The following is a 26,584-nucleotide window of genomic DNA, read 5'->3' as shown; positions in this document are numbered from 1 at the left end:
AGTGGTGGCTCTTCCTTCCCCAGGTTCGGCCCATGGATTTCCACTGCTCTCCTCTCCTCTGCCTTCTGTGCATCCACGCTTCAGGCACTGGACCCAGCTGTTCCTCTTCTTCTTCATCATCCACCTCCAGACCTGGGGGCTGTTGATTCTCCATCTGAGGGCTGTTGGACGGCCCAGGCTCCTCCTCTGTCTCTTTCTGTGCCAGCTCCATTCCCTCTTCCCCCTCAGAGGTCTCAGGTTGCCTTGATGCTGACCCTGACTCCCACACCTCCTTCTCCTCCTCTGATTTGTTTGCTGGAGGGGCCGTTGGCCGACAGGCCACAACAATGTCATATAAGATAAGATAACCTTTATTGTCATTTTTTCCCCCTGTGGGCACAGAGTAAAAATGAAATTCTGTTTCCTGCTCTCAAAACTGTACACGTACACAACACACATATAGATATGCTATAAACATACACATATACAGTATATACCTACCCACTAATGTATAAATACATATAAATATTAATCACTGTCCATCTTGAAGACATAGCGGAAAGAGGAAGGTTCAGAGTTCACAAGGTTGACCAGACTCCTAGGCTGGTGGGCAAGAACTGCAGATGGGCACTACTGAGCATAGTAGCAGCAGGGGCCACAGGCAGGCTGGCAGGGGTTGTGCACAGATGATGGGTGCTAGGGCGTGTGAGATTCTTGAGACCTCGAATGCCCTGGCATGGTTCAGGAGGAAGGATTTATGGGAGTTGTAGAGTTGTAATTGCAGGAATATTCCTATCTCGGATGGCAAACCTCAGATAAAGAATGTTTACAAGCAAATACAACTCAGGCAAACAAAGTCACTAATCTAAAGGAGGATTAGAGAGAGGAAGTAAACATATGTTAGACTTTAACTAGAGATAATTAATTGTGTTAATTACTATTATGCTAAACAGTAACCAAAGTTAAGCAGTAACCAAAGTTAACCAATGTTGGAGGATAATTAATAATGTGTATAAATGCAAGACTAGACTCCAATAAAGTTCATCATGATTCAGCTGATCATGATCAAACAACTCTACTGCCTCATCATTACAGCAGGGAGTGACTTGCAACTTTCCCTGATGGCTTTCCCACTGGTGATCGCAGAACCTCTGCTTGCTTTAATGCTGTGATTGTGAGTCATGTAAAAGCCTGACTCGATCACATGACTGTGGGAATAGCACTAAGACTTATATACCGAATGTTGTAACAGCTGCAACTTTGCATAAAGTTCCTCCTCATTCAACACATTGTAACTTTGGTTGCTGAACAAATGGTCATACCTCAAGGACTACCTTTAGCAAAGTTTTTTTCATCATATATCTTGATGGTTATTATCTACCCATTCTTATCTTAGATATAAATACAATTGGGTAGAACCTGGGATCTACTACATGCAAATCAGTACCGTACTACTGAATGATAGTTCTTGTCTGTTCAGAATCTTTTGCTACAGAATAATTTGTTGACTTTTGTTGGTTTGTAGAAGAGTCTACCAGTGCTTATTTCTTTTCTTTTATATTTCATTCAAACATGGGAAATGTAATAATATTGCAGAATTGTTATTGGATTAGTACTCCGGACTGGGCGCACTGCTGTGCTTTTTTATCTTTAGTTTTTGCATAAACAAGGTATCAGTGAGGTTTGATTTACTTTATTTATTTATTTTTAGTTTATTTGGTTTGTCAATTGCTTACAAGATAATAGGTATAAGTAAAAACATAGTTATGAATACAGGGATACATATAAGAAAAATAAAAGAAACAATAGGATAGGGACGGTAGGCACGTTGGTGTGCTTATGCATGTCCCCTACAGACCTCTTAGGAAAGGGGTGAGGTCAATAGTAGAAAGTCTAAGGTTAAAGTTTTTGGGGTTTGGGGAAGAAGCCACAGAATCAGGAAGAGTATTCTACTCTACTCTACTTTAGGGCAGAAAGAATAATATTTCAAACAACAAAAGGACACATGTGAACATTGCATAGAGTAAGATTTGTAGGCCTGTGGCTGAACTAGTGTGGCTGTGCAAATAATGTGGAAGAGTTATTTCTAGCAGAATTGTCATCTGTGCGTGACAACAGAGACATGGCTCCTTCAGTAGCGTTACAAATTATTCACCTACTCCTACCAAGGTAGTCATCCCCTCAGCCAGTCTTGTTATGAAAGAATCATGCTAAGCAGTATTAAACATCCAAGGGCAACTCTGGAAAATGCTCCACATGTTTCAAAAAGGCTGTATCTTATCATTTTATGCACTGCAAGGATTGTACATTGGAAACAGATGTCCAACATGAAACAATTCTTTCCAAATCTAACCCACAAGCCAATTTTAATGTCTACTCTGGCTCTTCGTTTTTTCTTGTTCCCTTTGGAGGCCTTGAATCCTCCCTTTGCTGGTCATTGTCCTCTAAGCAATTATGCTGTCACTCTTGCTCACTAAATTATGAATAGTTAGATTACCAGAACCGGCTAACTGAGCATACTTGTGGTCTTGGTGCTCTTGGAGCTTGGTTGTTGGTTACACCTGAAGGCAGGACAAGAAGCAATGGGTGGAAACTAATCAAGGAGAGAAGCAACCTAGAACTAAGGAGAAATTTCCTGACAGTGAGAACAATTAATCAGTGGAACTACTTGCCTCCAGCAGTTATAAATGCTCCAACTCTGGAAGTTTTAAAGAAGAGATTGGATAACCATTTGTCTGAAATGGTATAGGGTTTCCTGCTTTAGGAGGGGGTTGGACTAGAAGACCTCCAAGGTCCCTTCCAACTATGTTATGCTGTTATTTATTTTTGTATTTATTTATTTATTTATTTTTTAATTTTATTTATTCATGTTTATGTAATGTATATTGGAGGTGGTGACTCTTTGAAAGCTGTATGCAATGAAATTTCATTTTAATGTATGCTGATTAGTGTACATTCAAAATGATAATAAAGTTATTCTATCTGTCTGTCTGTCTGTCTGTCTGTCTGTCTATCTATCTATCTATCTATCATTTTGTTTTCTTGCAAATATTCTCCTTTATTGATACTTGTGCTCACATAGGAAAACAAAGGTTTGGTCTTGAAGAAACCTTAATACTGGTTTCTTAAAAGCTAACTTTGAATTTTCATTACTATTGAAACGATGTCATAGATATTAAATAAATTGAGACAGCATTATATACAAGTCCAGTTTGGATGAGAAATATTTATGCCATTGTTCTTTGAATTTCAGATATTTATGAGCCGCCATTTCTTACATTACTGCAGTGAGCCTACTCTGGATGTGAAGATTGCCTTTTGTCAGGTGTGTGTTCCTTACAGGTAAATCAAGGTACAGTATATACTTGTACTTACATATTTTGTGATCATTATTTCCTATCAATCATACATGCGACTAAAAGTCTATAATAACCACCTCAGTCTGATTCATCCTATCATTGGTTATGTTGGCTGGAATTCATGGTGCTAAAACTTGGAAGTGAACTGGGCGTAGGGTTTAGCAGAATGTTTAAATCTCAGGGTAGGACAGGGTAGGATTCTACCAGTTCAGTAGAACTGGTTGTTACGATTCTCTGCAGTTTGGAGAACTGACAAATTGTGCCCCTGGCTGGCCCCTCCCCTCTCCGCCCGCCCCTCCCCGTCCAGTCAGTCCTTATCGCGCATGTGCAACATCACTGACTGCGTTCCTTCCACCTGCCCCTCCCCGCTTATGGTATTTCTTTTTCCTCCTGACGATCAGCTGTTCTGATGATCAGCTGTGCCGGGATCCCCCTCGCTGCCTTACTGCTTCACCCAGGAGGCTTCCCTGAGGCCCTGAAGGCAAAAAGGGGCATGCGGGGGGGTACCCTATCACATGGTTATGCCCACCTAGCCACTCCCACCTAGCCACGCCCACAGAACCGGTAGTAAAAATATTTGCATCCCACCCCTGGGGTAGGACATTGCAAAACGAGGATCCCGGTTGCTTAGGGATAGATTGAAAATGCCACCACAAAAAAGGTTGTAAAATCAGGTACAAGCATTCAGAGAGTCGCTTCATAATCTATATGACTTACAACCATAATTCCATGCTCAACTATAGCCGTAAGTCAAAGACTATCTTTAATAACATCTCATCTGAAAGGGATAAAACCAACAAGCCTAATGCAGGGGTGTCAAGCTCATGTCATCACATCGCTAACGTATTGCGACTTTCTCCTCATTCGCTAAACTGGGGATGACAGTGGCCAGCGCATGACGCATCCGGCCCGCAGGCCGTAAGTTTGATACCCCTGCCCTAGCGGTTGCTATTCAAGTGTATGCATAGTCCTGGAAGGAACATAGTTAATTGTATACATGTATAGCTGTGCCTTCAATGAACATTCAGTTTTACACCATACTTGCTGAAGGAAATTTTTTCTCTCACTGACTTCAACTGGAAAAGAGAGATTTTAAAAGAAGCTTCAGGTTTTGGTTTATAAAATAATAGTTATTATGCTAACATTTAAAAGAAGATTGGAAATTTTTAAATAAAAGATAATCATAAACAAATACAAATAAAAGTTAGAGAAAGAAGGAACATAAAAAAGTGAAGAAAGCAATACAGTTAAAGGAAGGAGAAAAAGATTAACAATGCAAGTTCCATTGTATTCTTTATATGACTGTTTCATTTTATTGACAGTTTTATTTCTGGCTCCTTTGCTAGTGACCTCTTCCAGGAAATGGGGTACAGATGCTGATGGTGTCTTCTATTTTTCTGAGATCTCTTTCTTTGCCAGCTGCTCCATGCCACCACATATATTAGTCTTCCCTACTTCAAGCACCAGAAAGGCAAGAAAATTGATAATAAAAGTACAGGAAACCTCAGGCCTTATTCTGAAGCACAGCTATCTTGTGAAATACCTTGTATCTATATGATGGCACGGAAGATTCAGTGGTACACGACAAACTACTCCTAAAACTAAAATCTTATGGATCTCTGGACAACTGCATAACTGGATAGAAGCATTCCTGTCAAACAGACAACAAATGGTCAAAATTGGGAGCATCCTATCAAATTCTGTACCTGTCAATAGTGGTGTCCCCCAAGGCAGTGTTCTAGGACCAACTCTCTTCATACTTGACATAAATGTCCTCTATGATCATATTAAGAGCAACTGAGTTCTCTTCGCTGCTGATGTAAAGCTGTTCAATACCACAGACAATACTGTTACCCTTCAAAAAGACCTCGACTATGTATCTGAATGGTCAAACAAATGGCAACTTCAAATCTCAACAAATAAATGCTCTGTCTTACATATTGGCAAAAAGAAAAAATCGAAAAATAAAATACAAGCTGAATAGTCAAGACCTTGTTGATGATCCAAGCTCTGTAAAGGACCTTGGAATACTCATCTCTAATGATCTAAGTGCTAGGGCCCAATGTAACTACATAGCCAAAAAGGCATTAAGAATTGTTAACCTAATCCTACGTAGCTTTTTCTCTGGTAATATCACACTACTAACTAGAGTATACAAAACATTTGCTAGACCAATACTCGAATACAGCTCATCAGTCTGGAACGTACATTACGTATCTGATATTAGCACAGTTGAGAAAGTCCAGAAATATTTCACAAGAAGAGTTCTCCACTCCTCTACTTGTTGTAGAATACCTTATGCCACCAGACTTGAAATTCTAGACCTAGAAAACCTTGAATTACGCCGTCTTCAGTCTGATCTAAGTATGGTATATAAAATCATACATTGCAATGACTTACTTGTCAATGAATACTTCAGCTTCAACCATAACAACACAAGAGCACACAATAGATACAAACTCAAGGTAAACTGCACCAAACTTGATTGTAGGAAATATGACTTCAGCAACAGAGTGGTCAATGTCTGGAATACTCTACCTGACTCTGTGGTTTCTTCCCCAAACCCCCAAAACTTTAACCTTAAACTTTCTACTATTGACCTCAACCCTATCCTAAGAGATCAGTAGGGGGCATGCATAAGCGCACCAATGTGCCTACTGTCCCTGTCCTATTGTTTCTTTTATTTTTCTTATATGTACCCATTTCATGTATTCATAACTATGTATATACTTATACCTATTATCTTGTAAGCGATTGACAAATCAAAATAAATAAAATAAAAATAAAATAAAGTGAAATTCTAAAATTGCTATTTCTCCCAGTCAAACAGCAAATGACCTAATTGTATCCATTCTTTGAAATGAGTTTGCAAATGATACTAAATGCTGCAGGCAGAATGTTGAACACTTTGATTGAATGAAAAATATGGTCCCACTTCTGTTCAAAGTGTTCTGGATTCTTGGCTTGTTTAAGATTTTTTGAGTTTAGAATTGATTGATGGCAGAGTACTTCAAGATTTGCTTTCTTTGACACGTGGTAAATCTTTCTGTCCCATGAAGTTTTTAGAATTGTGTCTATTTCATGTTCCCTCGTGATTAGACTCAGTGGCTTGTGTCTACTCCTAAGTCTGTACATACTTTGGATAGGCAAGCAGATCACTGAAGCCTCTATAGTTATTTGTGTAGAAACAATCTGCAGTTACTTAAACCAGTGTTCCTCCATTTTAGTCACTTTAAAATGGGTGGACTTCAACTCCCAGAATTCCCCAGCCAGCATAGGAACTGAAATCCACCCAGCATAAAGTGGTAAGGTTGAGAAACACTGATTTAAACCAAACGTTTATTTTCCTGAGACCATGTTATAACTATAGAGCAGGAGTGTCAAACTCAAGGCCCATCCAGCCCATAGGGTGCTTAGATCTGGCCTGTGGGGCCACCCTGGAAATAGCGAAGGACCAGCCCAATGTGCCTTTGCACATAAAATGCATTAAATTGCCAGGATGCTTTTGGGTCATTTCACATTCTTTGTAATCCGTTCCATCATCACCATCCTATTGATTTCGAAGTGATTGAATCCATTGCCAGAGGATTGTGGTTATAAGGTTTAAATTCATTTTCAAACTTCATAATGCCGATTTTCAACATCTGCTGTCTAAAAATAACAGCTGCCTGAAGTGTAATTGAATATAAATATCAGTGAACATTGGAAAAATTCTTAGGCTAAGAATGTATGTTTAAAAAGCATAACCCTAACTTGGTTTTACAAATGTCTTTTTCAAAGAGATGCTTCAAGCCAATTTTTTTTTAATAATACAGCACTTTGATTAAAAATCTGATAGTACCACCAAGGGCCAGGTAAAATGGTTGTATCCAAAGACTGTCAGTTGACAATTGCTCTGTTAGTGCACTAATAACACACTTTTCAGATTTAGAAATACTGTTCTGTATATTTCACCATCTGGATATTCCCTCACCCTTTGCATCTACTATTTTTCCCTTAATGCTTGTTTCAAACCAGAATTTAGTCAATATTTAAATTTAATATGTGGAAGTACAATTTGGGAAAGAAACAGAAACAGTTACCCATCTGATAAAGAGAATGTTCACCATCTGCTTTAGAAAACTTTTCTGTTTGAGCCAGATTTCAGTGTCCTGCCATTATCCATGCCCAATAAGTGGAAAGATAATGCGCAGTTGTATGAAATCAGGTGTTTTAGCTAAATAGTTAGCCAACTGTTGTATTCTGTGACATGTAGTGGTGCTTCAAGTTCTTCAGCCAAATATATATTTGTCCACTATTTTATCCTTCTTGTTGGACTGCCAAGGATTAAACCTGAAACTTGCTGTCTGTTAACGAATGCATCTACCAGAGAACATTGCTCCTTATATTTGTTCATCTTCTGACAAACTTGAGGAAGCCAGGGCCACAACTATTCCTAACCTAAATTGTTGGAAAGGAAAAAAAAAGATTCTGAAGAGATGTAGTTTGTAGTTCCCAGAGTAAGTCATATTCAGAATAACAGAGTTGGAAGGGACCTTAGAGGTCTTCTAGTCCAACCCCCGGCTCAGACAAGAAACCCTGTACCATTTCAGACAAATGATTGTCCAATCTCTTCTTAAAAACGTTCAGAATTGGAGCACATCCACAGATTCTGGAGACAAGCCGTTCCACTGATTAATTGTTCTAATTGTCAGGAAATTTCTCCTTAGTTCTAGATTGGATCTCTCCTTGATTATTTTCCACCCATAGTTTCTTGTCCTGCCTTCAAGTATTTTGGAGAATAGGTTGATTCCCCCCACCCTTCTTTGTGGATGTCCCTCAAATATCGGAACACTGCTATCATGTCAACCCTAGTCCTTTTCATTAAACTAATTCATGTAATTGCTCTTCATATATTTTAGCTTTCGGTCCCCTAATCATCTTTGTTGCTTTTCTCTGCGCTCTTTCTAGAGTCTCAACATCTTTTTTATACCATGGCGATCAAATCTGGTTGCAGTATTCCAAGTGTGGTCTTACCAAGGCATTATAAAGTGGTACTAACATTTCACCTGTTCTTGATTCTATCCCTCTGTTAATGCAGCCTAGGATTGCGCTGGCTTTTGTGGGAGCTGCAGCACACTATTCATTCTATCTACTTCTTCACCACTTTGAAGGATGTTATATAATCATAGAAAGGATGATTGAATGCCCAAAGTGACGTCAATGGCCATGAAATGATCTTCTCATACCCATACATCCCATACACTCATAGAACAGGAGCCATGGCTCATTTCCTGCAGTCAGGCAATGCTTGCAAAATGTGTTTGGTGCTACCTGGCTTTGCTAGGAAATTCTGAGATAGAGTGGTTTGTTTTTTCAGCCATCCTTTCTCTCCCACTCATTTTCTGGGAGGGCTAGTTATGCCAAATGGGTAAATTCCCATGACCCAACTGACTGGATAGAATTTAGCCTTGTCTATGACCTTTAGGGTTAAATTGACCCTCTGGGAGTTAACCAACTGGATCTTTCCTCCAGGATTGGCCAATATTCTGCGAATAAGTCTTTATGTAACAGGATTCAACTTCTTGCACAGAAGGAAGAGCTACATTGACCCAGAACCAATATTGCTTATTGTTAGATCGGTTCGTTTTTTAAAATCTTTTCCAACCTTTTGATTCTTCTGGATGGAAACAGTACCAGCTCATTGGCGATATGGGTGATGCTATATTAAAAAAAAATATTTTGTTTAATTTACTCTATCAAAGAGGCATGTTTGTGCCACTTTCTGATGTGTTTTCCAATTTCGTTTGTGAGGTGATAATATTCAAAAACCCTTCTTGTTACTATGATTGAAGCTTCCAAAAAAGCCCCCACAACTCATAGTAGACAGATGGCAAGCTTGCTCCTAGCACCTGCAACCAAAGACTTGAGTGTGCCTTCTGGGTATTCACCAACATGCGATTGCAGCTTCTCCTAACATGCAGTGCTTGGGGTCTTCACCAAAGATGATGTAAGAAAGCCCACAGGCAACTAAATTATGCTATTCAGTTTATTCAGCAAATTTGTTTGTATCAACAACTCCTTCTGGCGATGTTTATAGATCATCCCCCTATCCTACATCCCCCCTTTCTACAAATGCACATCTTTGGCTTTTGAATGCATGCTCCTGCTGGGCGGCTTGTAAAAATAAATACACTCCAAAGTGGAAGGTAATTAGGAGGAAGCCATTTTTGGCAATTATCCAGGAACAGATTAACATATAGCACCTCAGATTTTTCCCTCGAAGCACAGAAATCTTCATTATCTTTCCCTGGCCCTCCCTTCCTGGTTTAATGACAGCAGTAACCATATGCTATCTTTGGTGCTTGTTTTGCTATTTGGTGTTTTTTAAATTATTATTATTATTTAGTTTTACCTCGGACAGCAAAGCCAAAATCTTGGGAATGCGTGCTGAAGCAAGAACCTTTAGTAAGGCAAACCCAGGTGTCTGGCTAAAGAATCGGTTCATAATTATTATTAATATCATTAAAATACAGAAAAAGAAAAAGAATGTACAAAGTTGTAGAAGACAGGAAAGAGACAGAAAGCCATATAACCCATCCAGAAAATACAAGGCATATATTCACATGTATACATATAAATATAGGTAGTCCTCATTTTACAACTGCCTCTTGTAGCAATTGTTTGCAGTTATAAAAGTGAGGAAAATGTAATTTTGTAAACAGTTCCCATTTTATGACCTTCACGGCATCTCTCCCTCAATTGCATGCTTGCCACTGCTGTCAGTTAGTATGTGTTGTCCTGTTTAAAATCGAAAGCACATTATCATATGATGTTTAACTTAGAAACTGCTTTGTTTAATGACTGAGTTACCAGTCCAAATTGTAGCTGTTAAATGAGCACCACTTCATAAAATTGCACATTAAACATTTCTCTGAATGGGAGACATGATTTCTTACAATCATCTGTAGCTAATAGCTAATGTATATTGATAAGGTATTGATTCATAGATTGCTGATGACATCAATGTGCAGACGACTGAATAGTTGGAGCCATCGTGTGCTAAAAGAATCCAAGGGAGAGCCTGTGATATTGCATGCATAAGTTTCCCCTTCTTGTTCATAAATATTATAATAAGGGTTGAGATCTGCTGGAAAAGTTATTGGACAAATTGGGCATAGGTGGATTGGGGTGGAATTGCATAGCAGCTGTCCTGATGAAGTCAGAGGCACTAACCCAAAGTTGTAAACTTTATTATCATCCTCCGGAAAGAAAAAACACACAAGATAGTCAGGAACACAAGAACATCACGAGGTAGATTAAACAGTATACAGAACACACAGAAGAAATAAGGAAACTCCCCCTGTATACTACAACAACTAATCATAGTGTATTTTTCAAGAGACAACTGGACTTTCTGGTTTTTCTTTGAAGATGTTTTGCTTCTCATCCAAGAAACCGCTTCAGCTCTGAAGAAGCTTCTTGGATGAGAAGCAAAATGTCTTCAAAGAAAAACCAGAAAGTTCAGTTGTCTCTTGGAAAAGCACCTTTGGGATAACCATGACCCGAATGACTGAGAATCTCCATAGATAATCATAGTGTAGATTGCCTCATGCATGAACCAGCACCCTCCAACCAATCAACCACAACTCTGTGTTATGGTCTATTATATGCTTTACTGTTCTGTCTACAAAATTCAATATCCTAACATGGACCCTTTCTTTTATTGATCAACTGCTTCATTCAAGCTGATTCTGATTTGGATAAAGCTGTGCACAGCAAATAATTTAGCAGTGCTTTCTTAAAAATAAATAAATAAAGGATACTCTTTTGGTTAGAATAAAGGAAGTTAATGTATACGTCTATCTTCATGAAAAGTGATGATCAAACTAACTTTAATAGTTTAATATGCAAATACAATAAATAGCTGTAACTTTTATTTTCCCTTTTTATTTTCTTGTGAAAATGACTTTCTTTCTGGAAAAGGCTATAAAGATAGCATGTTTTATACACATAAAATAGGATGTATTGTTACCTTACAGTAATCAAACCTTTTATGACTTCAACAAAAGGCTGTTGCTGTTGTTGTAGTTAGTTGCAAAGTCATGTCCGACCCATCGCGACCCCATGGACAACATTCTTCCAGGCCTTTCTATCCTCTACCATCTTCTGGAGTCTATTTAAGCTCATGCCAACGGCTTCAGTGACTCCCTCCAGCCACCTCATTCTCTGCCATCCCCTTCTTCTTCTATTGCCCTCAACGGTTCCCAGCATTAGGCTCTTCTCCAGCGAGTCCTTCCTTCTCATTAGGTGGCCAAAGTATTTGAGTTTCATCTTCAAGATCTAGCCTTCTAAAGGACAGTCAGGGTTGATCTCCTGTAGGACCGACTGGTTGGATCGCCTTGCAGTCCAAGGAACTTGCAGGAGTCTTCTCCAGCACCTCAAAGCAGAGGTGGTATTCAGCAGGTTCTGACCAGTTCTGGAGGACTGGTAGAGGAAATGTTGAGTAGTTTGGAGAACTGACAATTACCACCTCTGACTGGAGATTTTACAGTATCATTCCCCTGCCACACCCACCAAGTCATGCTCACAGAACTGGTAGTAAAAAAAATTGAATCCTACCACTGGTTCAAAGGTCTCAATTCTTTGGCGCTCAGCCTTTCTTATGGTCCAACTTTCACAGCCATACATTGCAACTGGGAAAACCATAGCCTTGACCATACACACTTTTGCTGGCAGGGTGATGTCTCTGCTTTTTAGTATGCTGTCTAGATTTGCCATAGCTTTTCTCCTTAGGAGCAAGCGTCTTAGTTGATATTCCTATTATGAATACTATCCTAACCCTTGCTTATTGCAAAGAGAATCATTGATTGATTGATTGATTCATTCATTCATTACTTCCTATCTTTATCATTTTTGCAAATAATTCAAGCGGAAAACATATCCGATACACTTTCCTCCTGTTTTCCCCACAATAATAACCCTGTGAGGTGGGTTAGACTGAGAGACTGGACAAAAATTATCCTGCTGGCTTTCATGGCTAAGGCAGGACTTGAACTCATGGTCTCTGTTTTTCTAGCTTGGTGCCTTAAACACTACACCAAACTGGTTCTAAGATATACTATTCTCCAGTCATTTCCTTGCCCCTGCTCCAAACTCTACAGATTTCCAAATACAATTCAGAATGCATGTGCTCATTTTTAAAGATAAGCATGATTTAAGAAGCCTGGAGTGATTCTTTACTATCAGTTTGCATCAGTCTGCTTGGACATAAATGTCTTTGCTTCCTCTTTTCTGGGTTAAATAGGTGCTGCCCAGGGGCATCTATTCTGATATAATTTCTTCATTATTTAAATGTTATTTAATGTTTTCTTTCCTAATCTGTTGTCATTTTGCTATCTTTTATTTCCAGTCTTTCTGTTGTACACAGATTATTTGTGATGCTCCTTTTTTTTTTTTTAACTCTTGTCAGGCAGTGTATAATTAGTAATATGTTGGAAAGAACATGTTAATTTACTAAATAAAGTACAAGCGCATGAAACACAAATCAACCTCAAATCTCATTTTTCTTATAACAAAGTATTAAGGATTTCAGCGCCTTGGGATTTTATTTATTTTGGGGCATACTTTGAATGGTCTGAAAAATTCCTATTTATGCTAGGATTTAATCCAGGAAATATAATATGAAACTCTGCTCCTGGTCATTTTTTGCCACAACTCTTGTGTTAAAAATCTTACGTCCATTATTGACTGGAGCAATACCTTTGTTGTGATTAAAAAGTGAGTACATAAATTCACAGCTGAAACTGTCTACCATGATCAATAGCCCTAAATCTAACCTTAACCCATTTTGCAGAGAGAGAGAGAGAGAGAGAGAGAGAGAGAGAGAGCTGAAATAAGCAGGCTTAATTGATTGGCGTGCAAAAACTTTTTGGGAGGCAAAAATAGAACAAGAACCATAAAAAGTCTTAAGATTAGCTGTCCTGAAGGCCATCTAGCTTGAATTGACAGAAAGATCATGTCTGAGAAAATGGCCATGCCCAGTGGTGGGATTCAATTTTTTTTATTACCAGTTCTGTGGGCATGGCTTGGTGGGCATGGCAGGGGATGGATGCTGTAAAATCTCCATTCCCTCCCCATTGCAGGGAGATGGTTACTACTGGTTCTCTGAACTACTCAAAATTTCCACTACCAGTTCTCCAGAACTGCTCAGAACCTGCTGAATACCATATCTGGCCATGCCACATGCGAGGAAAGTAATTGGTAGGTATGCCCCTTGGCAAATTAAGGTTTCAACTAGATCAGGGGTTTCAAACTCATTGCTTGTGGCCCAGATACAGCCCGTGGGGTGCTTAGATCTGGCCCACGGGGCTGCCCTGGAAACAGCGAAGGACCATCCCACAGTGCCTCTGCCAGTGAACATGGAGTGTGGCCCTCCTGAGCTCCGTTTTCGCTGGCAAAGGGTTGTCGGAAGCTGCCATAGCCGAAAACGGAGCCTGGGAGCCTGTTTTCACTGGCAGAGCACTCAGGCCACCACAGCCCCCCTAATCCTAACTCCCGAGCATCCCATCCTGGCCATGCCCACCCCGGGCCTCTGAGGTCAAACACAACCCTGATGCAGCCCTCAATGAAATTGAGGTTGATACCCCCGAACTAGATGACCACGGTAAGTTACACATACAAGTTATTTTTCAAGCATGCTTCCATAAATAATTATTGATGAGCTAATGAGATCTATTTTACAATTTTGTAAGTTTCCACATTTACATGGTAAGGTTCTAAGGAAGACTGCATTTTGACAGGGCTATATCAAGTGCACAGCAGATAGTTTTTACTTTACACAGCAAATATCAAGAAAACATTGTTTTTGTTAACTCCTATTTACAAACATATTTTAGAATTTACAAAGGGGGATACATATCTGAGAAATTCTTGTCCAGAGAAGGAAAATACGTTATACAAACTCTTGTGCTAAGTCTAATAGATCTTTTGTCTACAGCTTGCTTTGTAAATTTGTAGATTTCATCTTTCTAAGCAAAAATTGTGACTAAATTCCTATTTACTGAGGTATTTCATGAACTGGGTATAGCTATAAACATCTGAATATTGTAATTAGCCATGTATTTTGAGCAGCTCATTATGCTCCTGGTTTATTGACTTGCTGTTGTCTTTCTCTCTTTGTCTACATCGTTTCGTCTCCATGACAGGGATTTGGGAAACAAGTGGATGTGTCATATATTGCCAAATACTACAACATGAGTAAAAGCAAAGTTGACAACCAATTCTACAGTGTGGAAGTAGGTGACTCGACCTTCACAGTTCTCAAACGCTACCAGAACTTAAAACCAATCGGCTCTGGAGCTCAGGGAATAGTTTGGTAAGATACGTTCAGTTTTTCTCAATCTATATTCCTTGTGAATTGAGTAGGCCATCTCTGATATACATTGAGTACAAGTATCCTTGACTTATGACCACAATTAAGCCCAAAATTTTGGTTGCTAAGTGAGTCCTTTGTTAAGGGAATTTAGCCCCATTTTATGACCTTTCTTGCCACCGATGTTAAGTGAATCACTGCGGCTGTTTAAGTTAGCAACCCCATTGTTAAGTGAATCTGGCTTCTCCATTGACTTTGCTGGTCAGAAGGTCGCCAAAGCTGATCCCATGACCCCTGGACATTGCAACTGTCATAAATACATGCCAGTTGCCAAGCCTCTGGCTTTTAATCACATGATCCGGGGGATGCTGCATCGGGAGTCATAAGTGTGAAAAATGGGCACAAGTCACTTTTTTCAGTGCCAGTGTAATTTCTGATGGTCACGAAGCGAACTGTTGTGAGTCATGGATTATCTGCATGAGTCATGAATGTTGCCCTACAATTAAAATGTATGCAAGGGTTGAAGTAAGAGGGGAAAAAAATATCTTAACGCTTAAAGATTATAATTTTGGTTTTGGTTTGCTGGTTTTCCCCTCCACTCCAGATTCTACATTGCATGGTCCTAAATGCCACAAATGAAAGTAAATTAACTGTGATTAATTGTGATTGTGATGGAACAGCTACTGGTCAATCTAATAGTCCATGTATAAAAAGTAATTAAAGTATTTTGAGTCTAATGCGGCATACGTATGATAGTTTCTGAGTCTTCCATGCTTATAAAAATATTAGAAGTAACTCATACTTTGAAAAAAAATGTTCCTAGACTAAAGGTGCCAGTAATCTGCTAATCCCTACTTATTTCTGGAAATAATAGTATTCGTTTTTTTTCCTGCACATATTAGATACTCGCTAGCAAATGGATATTGTGGTACACAGCTCACACATTTTTGCAGCTTCTTCCAGAAAGAACATTTCAAGCAGAAGAGTAATTTCCCCTTTTGCTGTTCAAGAACAATCTGGGATTTGCCAGGCAATATGTCTCATCCTGTATAATTTTGAAATTGTCACAGATTCAAGGTTCCCAAAGTTGACGTGACCATTAATCCTTCTTCATGGAAGGAAAAAGAAAAACTGACATTTCAGTGAAACATATAAATAATATTGTGAAGGTTGCATTATAAAACAGGAAGGGCTTATCAATCTCACAGTGTAAATAATCAGGTCTTCTATGGTTTATGTAACTATATCTCTGATGAATGGTCTTGGTTCTGCTGCCTTAAAATCCTCTATAGTCTACTTGTTTCTTTCTTTCCTGAATTGTTTTGGTAGATTGTTTGGATATTCTTCTTATTTTATATTATGAATGAACCGTCACCTTTCTATTAATTTGATAGTTAATTTTATGTTATACAAAGGTGAGAAAATGACAGTCATCTTCAGAAGTCATGGCTTGATGATTAATGTGTGCAGGAGAGCAATTGCATTTGGTGACTGCTCCATGCCCATTGCATGGATCAAACTTAAGTGTGATCCTAAATCCTTTCTCCGTATGCAGGACAAACCATTTCTTCTGCCATTTGTTTTGATGGTAAGATCATACTGAATTTCCTTCCTAACAATGCTTAGGGGGCTGGAGGCTAAAACATATGAAGAACGGTTGGAGAAATTGGGTATGTCTAGTCTAATGAACAGAAGGACTAGGAGTGACATAATAGCAGTGTTCCAATATTTGAGCGGCTGCCACAAAGACAAGGGAGTCAGACTATTCTCCAAAGCACCAGAAGGCAGGGCAAGAAGGATGGAAACTAATCAAGGAGAGAAGCTAGAAATAAAACTAAGGAGAAATTTCTTGAAAACAATTAACCCATGGAATGGGTTGCCTTCAGAAATTGTGGGTGCTCCATCACTGCAGGTTTTTAAGAAGAGATTGGACATCCCTTAGTCCAGAATGGTATAGGGCAGTGGTGGCTAACCTCGCGTACCAGCACCCAGAATGTAATGCACCCCACCCCACCCCCTGCATATGCACACGCAACCCCACTGCCATCTCCTTAACTGCACTGTGCCTCACAGCTGATTTTTCTACTGGCTCGAGGCCTTTTTTGGCCTCCCAGAAGCTTGGAAAAAGCCTCTGCGAGGCTTTTCAGGCCAAATAATATGCCCGTTTCCTCACTTCAGGTATTACAGGAAGTGACGAAACGGGCCTATTCGTCCTGAAAAGCCTTGCAGAGGCTTTTCCCAAGCTTCTGGGAGGCTGAAAAAGGCCTGAAACCAGCAGAAAAATCAGCTGTGAGGCACGCGCATGCGCAGTGAGGAACAATAAACATTTGTGCGTGCCGGCACAAATAGCTCTGTGTGTCACTTGTGGCACGGGTGCCATAGGTTCGCCATCACAGGTATAGGGTCTCCTGCTTGTGCAGGGGATTGGACTAGAACAGGGATCCCCAACCTTTTCGGCCGCGGCCCGGTTCCGGCATCAGCTGGGCGCCGTGGCCAGTACCAGCGTCAACTGGGCGCCGCCATCTTTTTATGAAAGGCGCTTCCGGTGGCGTTTTGTTTTTGCTTCCACAACCTTCTCCACTCCTATGAGGATTGAAACCACCCCCACATCTGTTCAGAAACATATGACAGTGTCTCATAGGACAATATTTTCTGGCAGATTGGGTTTAGCTCAGATAGGAACAGTCTTTCTCATTTCCTGCTATTTCATCCTTTCAGTAGGAGTGCTGGAGGCTGGGAATTATACTAATAGAAAGTGGGTGTAAAAGTCATAGAAATAAGAATCCTAGATTCGTCGAATTATAAAACTGTAAGTAGCTATTAAGGAGAGACCATTGTAGTGGTTAAGGCATTAGACTAGAAACAAGGAGACCATGGATTCTAGTCCTGGCACAAAGCCACCTGGATGACCTTGTGCCAGTAACTCTTTCTCAGTCCTAGGAAGGAGACAATGGCAAAGTATTTCCGAAAAACCTTGCCAAGATAACTGCAGGGAATTATCCAGAGAAGCTCTGAGAACAGGCTGTGATTGAACAGAAGAAAAAGTAGCCATTTAGGCCATCAAGGTCAATTCCCCGTTGAGAAACTAAAATTGTCAGCCATTCAAGGTAGACCAGACCAGAACGCCAGAGTTTTAAATATTACTTTATTATAAGATTACAGTGACAGAATCTTGCCAGTGTGAATGTGCTTCCTTCTTCCCTTTCTTTATTTATGTACAGTAGAACCACAATACAGTTTCCTCTGCAGGATAGCTTGAGATAGAAAGGATTTCTTTTTTATGGGCTTGATGAGAAGAGTATGGAAGACAACTTTGACAGAGATTTGCAGGAAGTATTAGCTACACAAAAGGGGATGAAACATTTTTTTAAAAAAATTCCAGAACAATTAGAGTTAGTTCAGGCAGATTCTTCCATAAGTAACTGGAATATAAAAAAGAGGAGGAGGTACAACACCATCAGTCTGGCTAGATTTGTTATTCTAGCCAACCTCAATAAAAGTAGCTTTAGCTTTCTGGTGGAGTTGATTTCTTGATCTGGACTACCTAGTAGCCTCAACACCTATCCACATGTTGTGTTGATTGTCGTACAAAGGGATCAGGTGTGGGCTGCTATGGGTTTGCTGAGATTCGGGAGAGGCCCTGGCTACGATTATGTGCAGTTTGGAGAACACTCAAATCCCACTCCTGGCTGGGCCCGCCCCCTGCCCCCCCCAGGAGTCACCACATGGCTTGTTTTGGGTGCAGGGCATGCACGGAGGCTTGGGGAGGGCAAAAAATAGGCCTCCCAGAAGTTCTTATAAATCCTTCCATTCCCCACTATCCTGTCAGAGCTGAAGAAGCTTCTTGGATTTAGAACCGAAACATCCTCAAACAAAAAGAACAAGAAAATCCAGTTGCCTCCTGAAAAAAGCACCTTTGTGACATCCAACTCTTTCCAACCCCATGGACCATAACACACAGCAGTCATGTGCACAATGTGTTTGTGTAATTTGCTTTCCATAGAGAATCCTGAGAGCTTATTGTGTCATACAAAGTTAGCAGGGCTGGGGCAGACAAGATCCCCGTAGAGAAAAAGGAAACCTGGATGAATGGAATCTAACCAATTCACATCCGACTATGATTATGTTATCTCTTTCCTTCACCATTAATAGTGCAGCTACCAGTTGCAGTAATTGTCCCTTGAGGTCTAAATAGAAAAGTAGTACTTCAGGCATAGAAAAATTCCAGGCTAAAAAATAATTTGTTTTGATAGAAACATCATGAAGTCTGATCTTTTTTGTGCCAAAAGTCCAATGATAAACATTGAACCAACACAACACATGTTATTTTCTCAAGCCTAGGAAGGAAAGATGCTTCATCTCTGTCAAATAGTCTTGGCAATTTAGTCTCAATCCATTTTTTTTTTTTTCTGTGGAATTACTTTTCCATTGGGCAACCCTATAGGATTCAATTAATCTATCAGTCCTAGGATTACATAGATGGCACTAGGTTGGGAAAGGTTACAGTATAAATTGGAACCCAATCGTACACTTGCATAAATTGTGTTTTCCATTTCCCTTGATGCCCTAGTACTCTCACACCCTATTGAGTTATTTTTTTTAAGAATAAATTTTTATTAAGTAAACATTAAAAACCGTTGAATGCAGTGCGACTTTCTTGGCCATCATTTTGACCATACAAACTATCGCATAGAAATACATATAACAGTTAATTTTCCCTTTTTTCTCATGTTGTTGATATAACACTAGTTACATATTTGTTTCTATTTGCATTTATATATATATTTACAACCTGGCTTCTTATCCATCTTCTTTTTTCTCTTTATGGTCTTTATATTCATATATTCATATCATATTTGTCCATTATATTTCATTTTTTTTTAATTTACAAAACTTTTACTTTCATTCCTATAAAGTGTCAACAATTTCTTTTCTTTTTTCTCCTGGACTCCAGCCATTGATACATTTTACTCCAGACTTCATAGTATTCTGTCTTACCCTTAACCTTAATTTCTAGAGTCTGTCCATCTCTGCACAGACCAATATTTTCCTTATTATTTCGCTTTCTATAAGGGAGTCTTCATTCTTCCAGTTTTGGGCATACACCAATCTCGCAGCAGTCACTTATATGTAGCATTAAATATATTATTCCTTTACTATATTTCTCATCAATAATTCCCAGTTAGAACATTTCTGGTCTAAACTCTACTTTTTGGCTAGTCATCTCTTCTATCCATACGTTTATTTTCCATCAGTCCTTTTTTTGCTTTTACACATTTCCACCACATGTGATAATAGGTCCCTATCTCCATGTTACATTTCCAACATTTTGGTGATACACTTTTACTTATTTTAGCCAATCTGATTGGAGGAAAGTGCCATCTGTAAAACATTTAATACTTCATGACTCTCTTCCAAACTACTTTAGGATAATTTTATGAAACTGTCTGTGCTTCAACTGACCAACTAGGCTGTATTCACTCTTTAGTCCTTAATTTGCTGTTATAGAGTTTATCAATACTTAGTTTACCTGAAAGGTAGATTGTTTATTCACTCTTTATCCTAGAAAAGTGGGATAGATTAATAATGTAAATCATGGTTATCGTTTTTAAAATGGTAACTATATTATCTTCATTCTTGCACATCAATCAGTAGAAGAAGACTTTGTGTAAATCTCGTCTTTTGGGGGACAATGAATTTTTTTCCTCATAAGAACACTACTTAATTAGCTACTTGGATGCAGTCTTGCATTCCCCTCATGATTTTATATGCAATAAACACTTATTTTATTTCATTATATTTACATTACACAGAGACGATGTCAAGTAGTCTGTGACATAATAACTCTGCATACTAAACTTCAATTGATCCTATTTAATATTTACATAAGGTTCACATAACATATTTTGCCAAATATCCTGTTTGCTGGATTGGAACTGTAGAAATTACAACCTCCTTGAGCAGTTCATTTTGAAATTTTCAAGTTCTGTACATACAATATAGAGTGAACTAACTTCCATTGACAGTTTCAAGAATTGTATTTGTACTCATTCACTAATGAGTGATGCAAGTTATTTTCAAGAACTTGTTTCTGTTCTTTGACAAGGGAGCTTGGGGTTGCCATTTAAACAACAAAGCATGCCTAATAAAGCAAGGAGTTGTTCTAATACAGTTTGGGAACATTACAGGAAATTAAAATCATGGCCTTTGGGACCTCATGGAGTGGGATGGGGAACATCAAAGAAATCAGCATCTTAAAAGTACAACATAGTTCTTCAAATCTGCAGTTGACCTTGTTCCTATGTTAAACAGTGTAATAATACCCTTTTCAGAATCCTAGCTTATTAAGCTTAAATCTTTTTTTTTTCTGCCAGAGATAAAGCTAGAAGCCATTATTTTAGACTGTAACGGCATTTTTCTTCTTCTGATTTCCTACTGTTAAAGAACTAATGAACTGGTCAGAATAAGAAATAAAAAAAAAGAATAGAAATTTAAAAAAGAAAAAGGAACACAGAGGAGCCAGCAAAGAGAGGAATCTGTGAATACAGACTATTGATGTTTTGCGGCTAATAGGATAACGTTAATTTATTCTGGCATTCTGACATTCTTTAGCATTAGGGTGATATTGCTAGTCTGCTTGAAGTAGGTCTATAAATATCATTTCAGATTACATTGAATAAAATGCCATGTTTTACTCACTACAGTTGGACAATTTTCATTCTAAATGGAAGTTTGCTTATAGCGGCTTGGCGGCCTGGCTGGAGGGGGAGAGGGAAGCCGTCTCTGCAAGCAGCGGACTAGCACACGTTCGCTTGCATGCAGCTCGACTCTTATGAGCGGCAGGTTGGTGAGCACATGCATGAGTACACACCCCAACTATCGCAAGATGATCCACCACTTGCGCAAGTAGCGTCCATATGCACCAGCCCACTGCTCACGTGGCCTGGTTCCAAATAAGCCACATCCGGTATTGGGCTGCCTGCAATCTGGGGATGGGGGACCCCTGGTTTATAGCACAGAAGCCAAGGTGCTGGCAGGTAGGAAAAGCAAGCAACTTTGGGAAAAAAGAGTTAAGCTATACTTTTTACAGATTCAGTACTTTTGCGAGTTGTATGCAATTAAATTTCATTGTAATGTACGCCAATTAGTGTATATTCAAAGTGACAGTAAAGATGCTACTCTTCTCTTCTCTATTCTATTCTATTCTATTCTATTCTATTCTATTCTATTCTATTCTATTCTATTCTATTCCTACTCTACTTTATTATTCTATTCCTATTCCTGTTCCTGTTTCTTTTCCTATTCCTATTGCTACTCCTACTCCTACTGCACTGTACTGTACTGTACTCCACTCCCCCTCCTCTATTCTGTTCTGTTCTGTTCTGTTCTATTCTATTCTATTCTATTCTATTCTATTCTATTCTATTCTATTCTATTCTATTCTATTCTATTCTATTCTATTCCTATTCTACTCTACTCTACTCTACACTCTACTCTACTCTACTCTACTCTACTCTACTCTACTCTACTCTACTCTACTCTACTCTACTCTATGAATTCAAGCCATTGTCCAGATATGTTCCTATATAATTATGGAGGGCTTGCACATCATGCTAAGCAAAAAGACACATTATTATATTGCATGGTATATCTAAGCTGTGACCTGGGTTAGCATGTCAAGGAGCAGGTTTGCTTCTTATCTCATTAAGGGCCTATAATTTAATACAAAAATCAATTAAAAGCAGATTAAATAAAATATCGAAGGCCTGACACCCTCTCAGTGCATAAAAATAAGTGCAGGGATTGTAGTATAAAATATAAACATATAAAAATTGGAACGGTTTGTGGCATAGAGAAAATCTTAAGGCAGGATAAACCTTGCCTCTTTTATTTTTTGACACAAGAAAAAATTGAAATTCAAGCACTGAAATATAAATTATTACTGGGCCCCTTTCAAGCTTAAGAGTTGTGCAGCAATGAAAGGAAAAGGTTGGCATGGTGATTATTTGACAAATCCTTCCATCCATTTGATAAAAAAAACCCATTTTTAGCTCTTGCTGATTCTATTGAGAAAAGCACATCCTAGGCATATACTTTGTACTTATGTTATTTCATGTTTCAGACACCTTTTGTCACGATACTTGTTATTGAATGCAGCTCTGTGAAATGTGGAATTCAGACAAATCTTTTTGGAGGCATTATTTCCTGTCTTTCTAGTTATTTTTGTCCAATGATAACGGGTGTTGGAAGTCATAGTGCAGCCCAGGGGTGGGATTCAGTTTTTTAACAACCGGTTCTGTGGGTGTGGCTTAGTTGGTGGGTGTGGCTTGGTGGGCATGTGACTGGGTGGGCATGGCCAACTCGACATCACTCATGTCAAGGGGCACTTCTCCTCACCTAGCCTCTCATGACAGTGGGGATAGGCATTTTTAGTTTAAATGGCATCTCCACCTTCTTGTAACTGTTTGTGTGGGAGTTTTTTTGTCTCCAGTCAAGGATATTTGGAGCTTGGAAGCAAAGTGAAGGAATAAAAAGGGCTTTACCTGTTTTTCGTGATTGTGTTTATTTTGTATCTCACCCTGGGTCATCACAGTACCTCATCTAGAACAAGCTAAACCCAAAAAGTCTAGATTCATAAATGACCAACTACAGAAACAGGGTGGCAGGTAAAAAGGAACAGAGCATCTTGGCTCAAAACATTGCTAAAAACATTTACAGCGATGTTTATGTGTTGCAACATTTTCCTGCAGGCTCTACTTGGTTAGAAATATTTGTCCCTGTTACTTGAATATAACAAAAACTACTTTTTTAAAACCAAAGTACCACATGACTTTTTAATTCAGCTTCATTTTTTTCCCAATGTATTTGTATGAATAAATTGTGGCTGAGATAATGCAAGTAACAATTTTCTGTCAAAGATGCCTGCAGAGCTTGGGACCTTTTCAACCAGCTTTAATTTTGCCTAACTTCTTACTAATTCAAATATATAATTTAGGACAGAGATCGCCAACCTTTGGATCTCAGGGACCACCAAACTCATAATTTTAAATCCCGTGGACCAGAGACCCTGGGAAAATCCCAAAAAAAGTCTGCAGGAAAATTCCCCACCCCGTTTTCCTACTGATCGACTATTCTTTATTTGGGATCGCAGGATACCATCTCCAGTTCCATTCTCAGGGGCAGAGAGAGAGAGAGACTTTCGGCTTCATGCAAGAAAAGCAGCAGAAGCAATAGAAGTCTTTCTTTCTCTCCCCCAAACTCCGCCAAAAATGTGTCTTTGCTGGTGCAGCCTTTTGGAGCAGGATGCCTTGCAGGGTCCCAAAGACTCATTTCTGGCGGAGTTTGGGGGAGAGAAAGAAAGACTTTTGCTGCTTTCCTTGTGTGCAGCCAAAAGCAGAAGAAGAAAGAAGCAGAAAGAAGCAGCCCGGTAGCCAGGCGAGGCATGTGGGATGAGTGGGGCAAATTCCCCCCTGCCCTTTCCCTTCTCCCCTCACTCATTCTTGTTTGCAATGCAAGTGACGCAAGCCTTGTGTTCCCGCGCAGCCTGGATTAATTGCTTTGGGGGTGATATTTCTCTGTGGACCACCAAAATTTTCTCATGGACCACCAGTGGTCCCCGGCCCACTGGTTGGTGACCACTGATTTAGGATACATCTGTCAAAAGGTGTTATTAAATGTATGCCAGATGCTAAAGCCAAATGCTTAAACACACTCCCTATGAAAAAATATATCTGTGCTCTACAGACATAATTAGTTTGTAACAGTAATAATTTCCATGTCATGTATATACCCAGAGCCAAAAATGGTGCTTATGCAAAACTCATCATCTACATTAAATTATTGTTTGGGAGAATTTACTTGCAAAAATTGTAACTTTAATGATTTGGATCTAAAAGTAGAAAAAATTCCAAGGAATAAATTGTTCCTAATTTCATGAAGAAAAGTTAAGTGATACCTAGAGATATCTTTAGTATTTTTTTAGGTAGGAAAAGGGATGTTTTTTTTTTTAAAGAAATGCAATTGTTCTTTATAGAAAATGATGCTTAATTTCTCCTATAAATGCATGAAAAATAGTGGCATAACTAAAGAATTAAAATGTTCCCTGGATTTTAATGAAGACATAAAAGCAATTCCTTTTAAGAAATTGAACCCATTTGTCTAAGTAAATACATATTTTTTTGATCTCAGAAGATCTGAAAACTACAAATTGTACATTACAATTATTCCTTCCAAATAATTCTACCTGAATTAGTGGAGAAAAATCAATAAAATATTTAAATAGACCACATAGTATGGGAATGGATCTTTCATATTAATATTCAATTTATTACTGATAATAAAGCAAAACACAAAACCATCCGCTTCTCATGAAAACAAATTGCATGTGTCTATGCACAACATGGAGGGTGGAGTGATGGTTCAATAGTTGAAGACACTGAACTGGTCAGCTGGAAAGCCTGGGTTTGAGATCCGAGCGCTGCATGATGGAGTGAGCTCCCATTACTTGCCCAGCTCCTGCCAACCTAAACAGTTCAAAAGCATGCAAATGTGAGTAGATAAACAGGTACCACTCAGGAGGGAAGGGAACAGCATTCTGTGTGCCTCGGCATATAGTCATGCTGGCCACATGACTACAGAAGTGTCGCTGTGTCAGGATTCCATCAGTTACTCTCATTTAAATCATGAGTCTCGAGCCAAATTTCCAAAACTCTAAAAGAATTTATTGGGAATTAAACTGTCCGGTATTGCCTGGGTGTAGCTGACTCTGAGACACATAATTCATTGTCACCCTTGACCCTGGTTTCCCTCCCGGATGTATTGTAATTCATATTCTCCAATGGGATACATCCATAGCCAAGAGTCATCAATCATACTCTCCAGTTAGAATTTTGCATGGTAGAAACTTCAGTCACCTAGTTACTATCTTTGAAAACATATATGGAATGCAGTTTCAGTTTGCAAGCAGCTGCACTGCTCCCCCCTCCCTTTCTGTTGGCAACTCTAAAAAGACCATAGAAATATTTTATGAGTTGACACGCTGGCTCCCTTGGCTAGAAAACAGAGATAAGCAGCACCCCCTCGAGTTGGACATTACTGGACAGAGGAAACTTTTACCTTTACCTTTATGCACATGTAAATATAATGTCTCTAATTAGAAATATAATATATCTCACTAAAGTGTGAAAAAGCTTCAGCTAACCCCTTTGAGGTCATGTTTCTTTCCCTTTTTGTATAGTCTTTTATCTTCATGCTGATTTGAACTGACCCAATCTTCAAAACAAGAACACTGTGGAATATCGAGGCTATCGGGAGCCCTTTTCCCCTTCCCTCTAGAAGCCTCATATTAAAGTCATTTTAAACAAACATAGGCCAATATTCACCCTTCTTCCACGTTGCCTTGAAAGCAGGACTGCACAATTTCGTGCATATCTGCAGTTACAGACCACAGTTTCTGACCACTGGCTAGTGCTTTTAGCAATCCTTCTCTGAGTTACATGAAAAGCATCACTTTATATTCCCCTGGCTGAAAGGCCCCTATTTTTCCCATCAGTTTGGTAGGACCCTGTAAAAGGGACCCCCTGACTTGAAATTGCAGACAATTTTTTTTTCCTGATGATCGAAGAAATTACAAGGAACTTCAACAAAAGTCTGCAAAATGGAATGTTTTTGTGTTCCAGTCAGCCAACAATGCTTTCTGGCAGGATAAACCATTCCATTATTCCTCTACTTAACACACTTTTCCATTTTCCTTGTAACAAACACTTAGCATTTCAGTCCCCCTCCTCCCTACCCCCCATCTCTCTCCCCTTCCCTCCCCCTCCCTCCCTCCTCCCCTCTCAGAGGAAGTACGCAATGGAAGCAAATGCAGTTTATTTCTCCCCATATTTGAAGA

The 26,584-nt window shown here is 39.1% G+C and overlaps 1 protein-coding gene across 5 annotated transcripts in view; it reads left to right on the top strand.

Annotated features, from left to right (window-relative positions):
• The window catches only part of MAPK10 (mitogen-activated protein kinase 10), a 223,529-nt gene that overhangs the window by 115,337 nt on the left and 81,608 nt on the right, over positions 1 to 26,584 (top strand). For 3 of the 5 annotated variants that reach the window (XM_087962831.1, XM_087962830.1, XM_087962834.1), the window contains exons 3-4: positions 3,233 to 3,304; positions 14,525 to 14,694. In XM_087962831.1, coding sequence (XP_087818957.1) covers positions 3,239 to 3,304; positions 14,525 to 14,694 — 236 coding nt within the window. In that variant the 5' untranslated portion in view covers positions 3,233 to 3,238. Of the gene's footprint in view, positions 1 to 3,232; positions 3,332 to 14,524; positions 14,695 to 26,584 lie in introns of all 5 variants that reach the window. The other 2 variants (XM_087962833.1, XM_087962832.1) reach the window with 2 other exon arrangements.

The sequence above is a fragment of the Notechis scutatus genome, chromosome 4 (genome assembly GCF_049901735.1).
Source record: "Notechis scutatus isolate UNSWTSFEM ecotype Mainland chromosome 4, rNotScu1.2, whole genome shotgun sequence".
In the NCBI taxonomy this organism is placed as follows: domain Eukaryota; kingdom Metazoa; phylum Chordata; class Lepidosauria; order Squamata; family Elapidae; genus Notechis; species Notechis scutatus.
The sequence above is the reverse complement of the archived record's forward strand: the minus strand, read 5'-3'. Positions and strand labels throughout refer to the sequence as shown.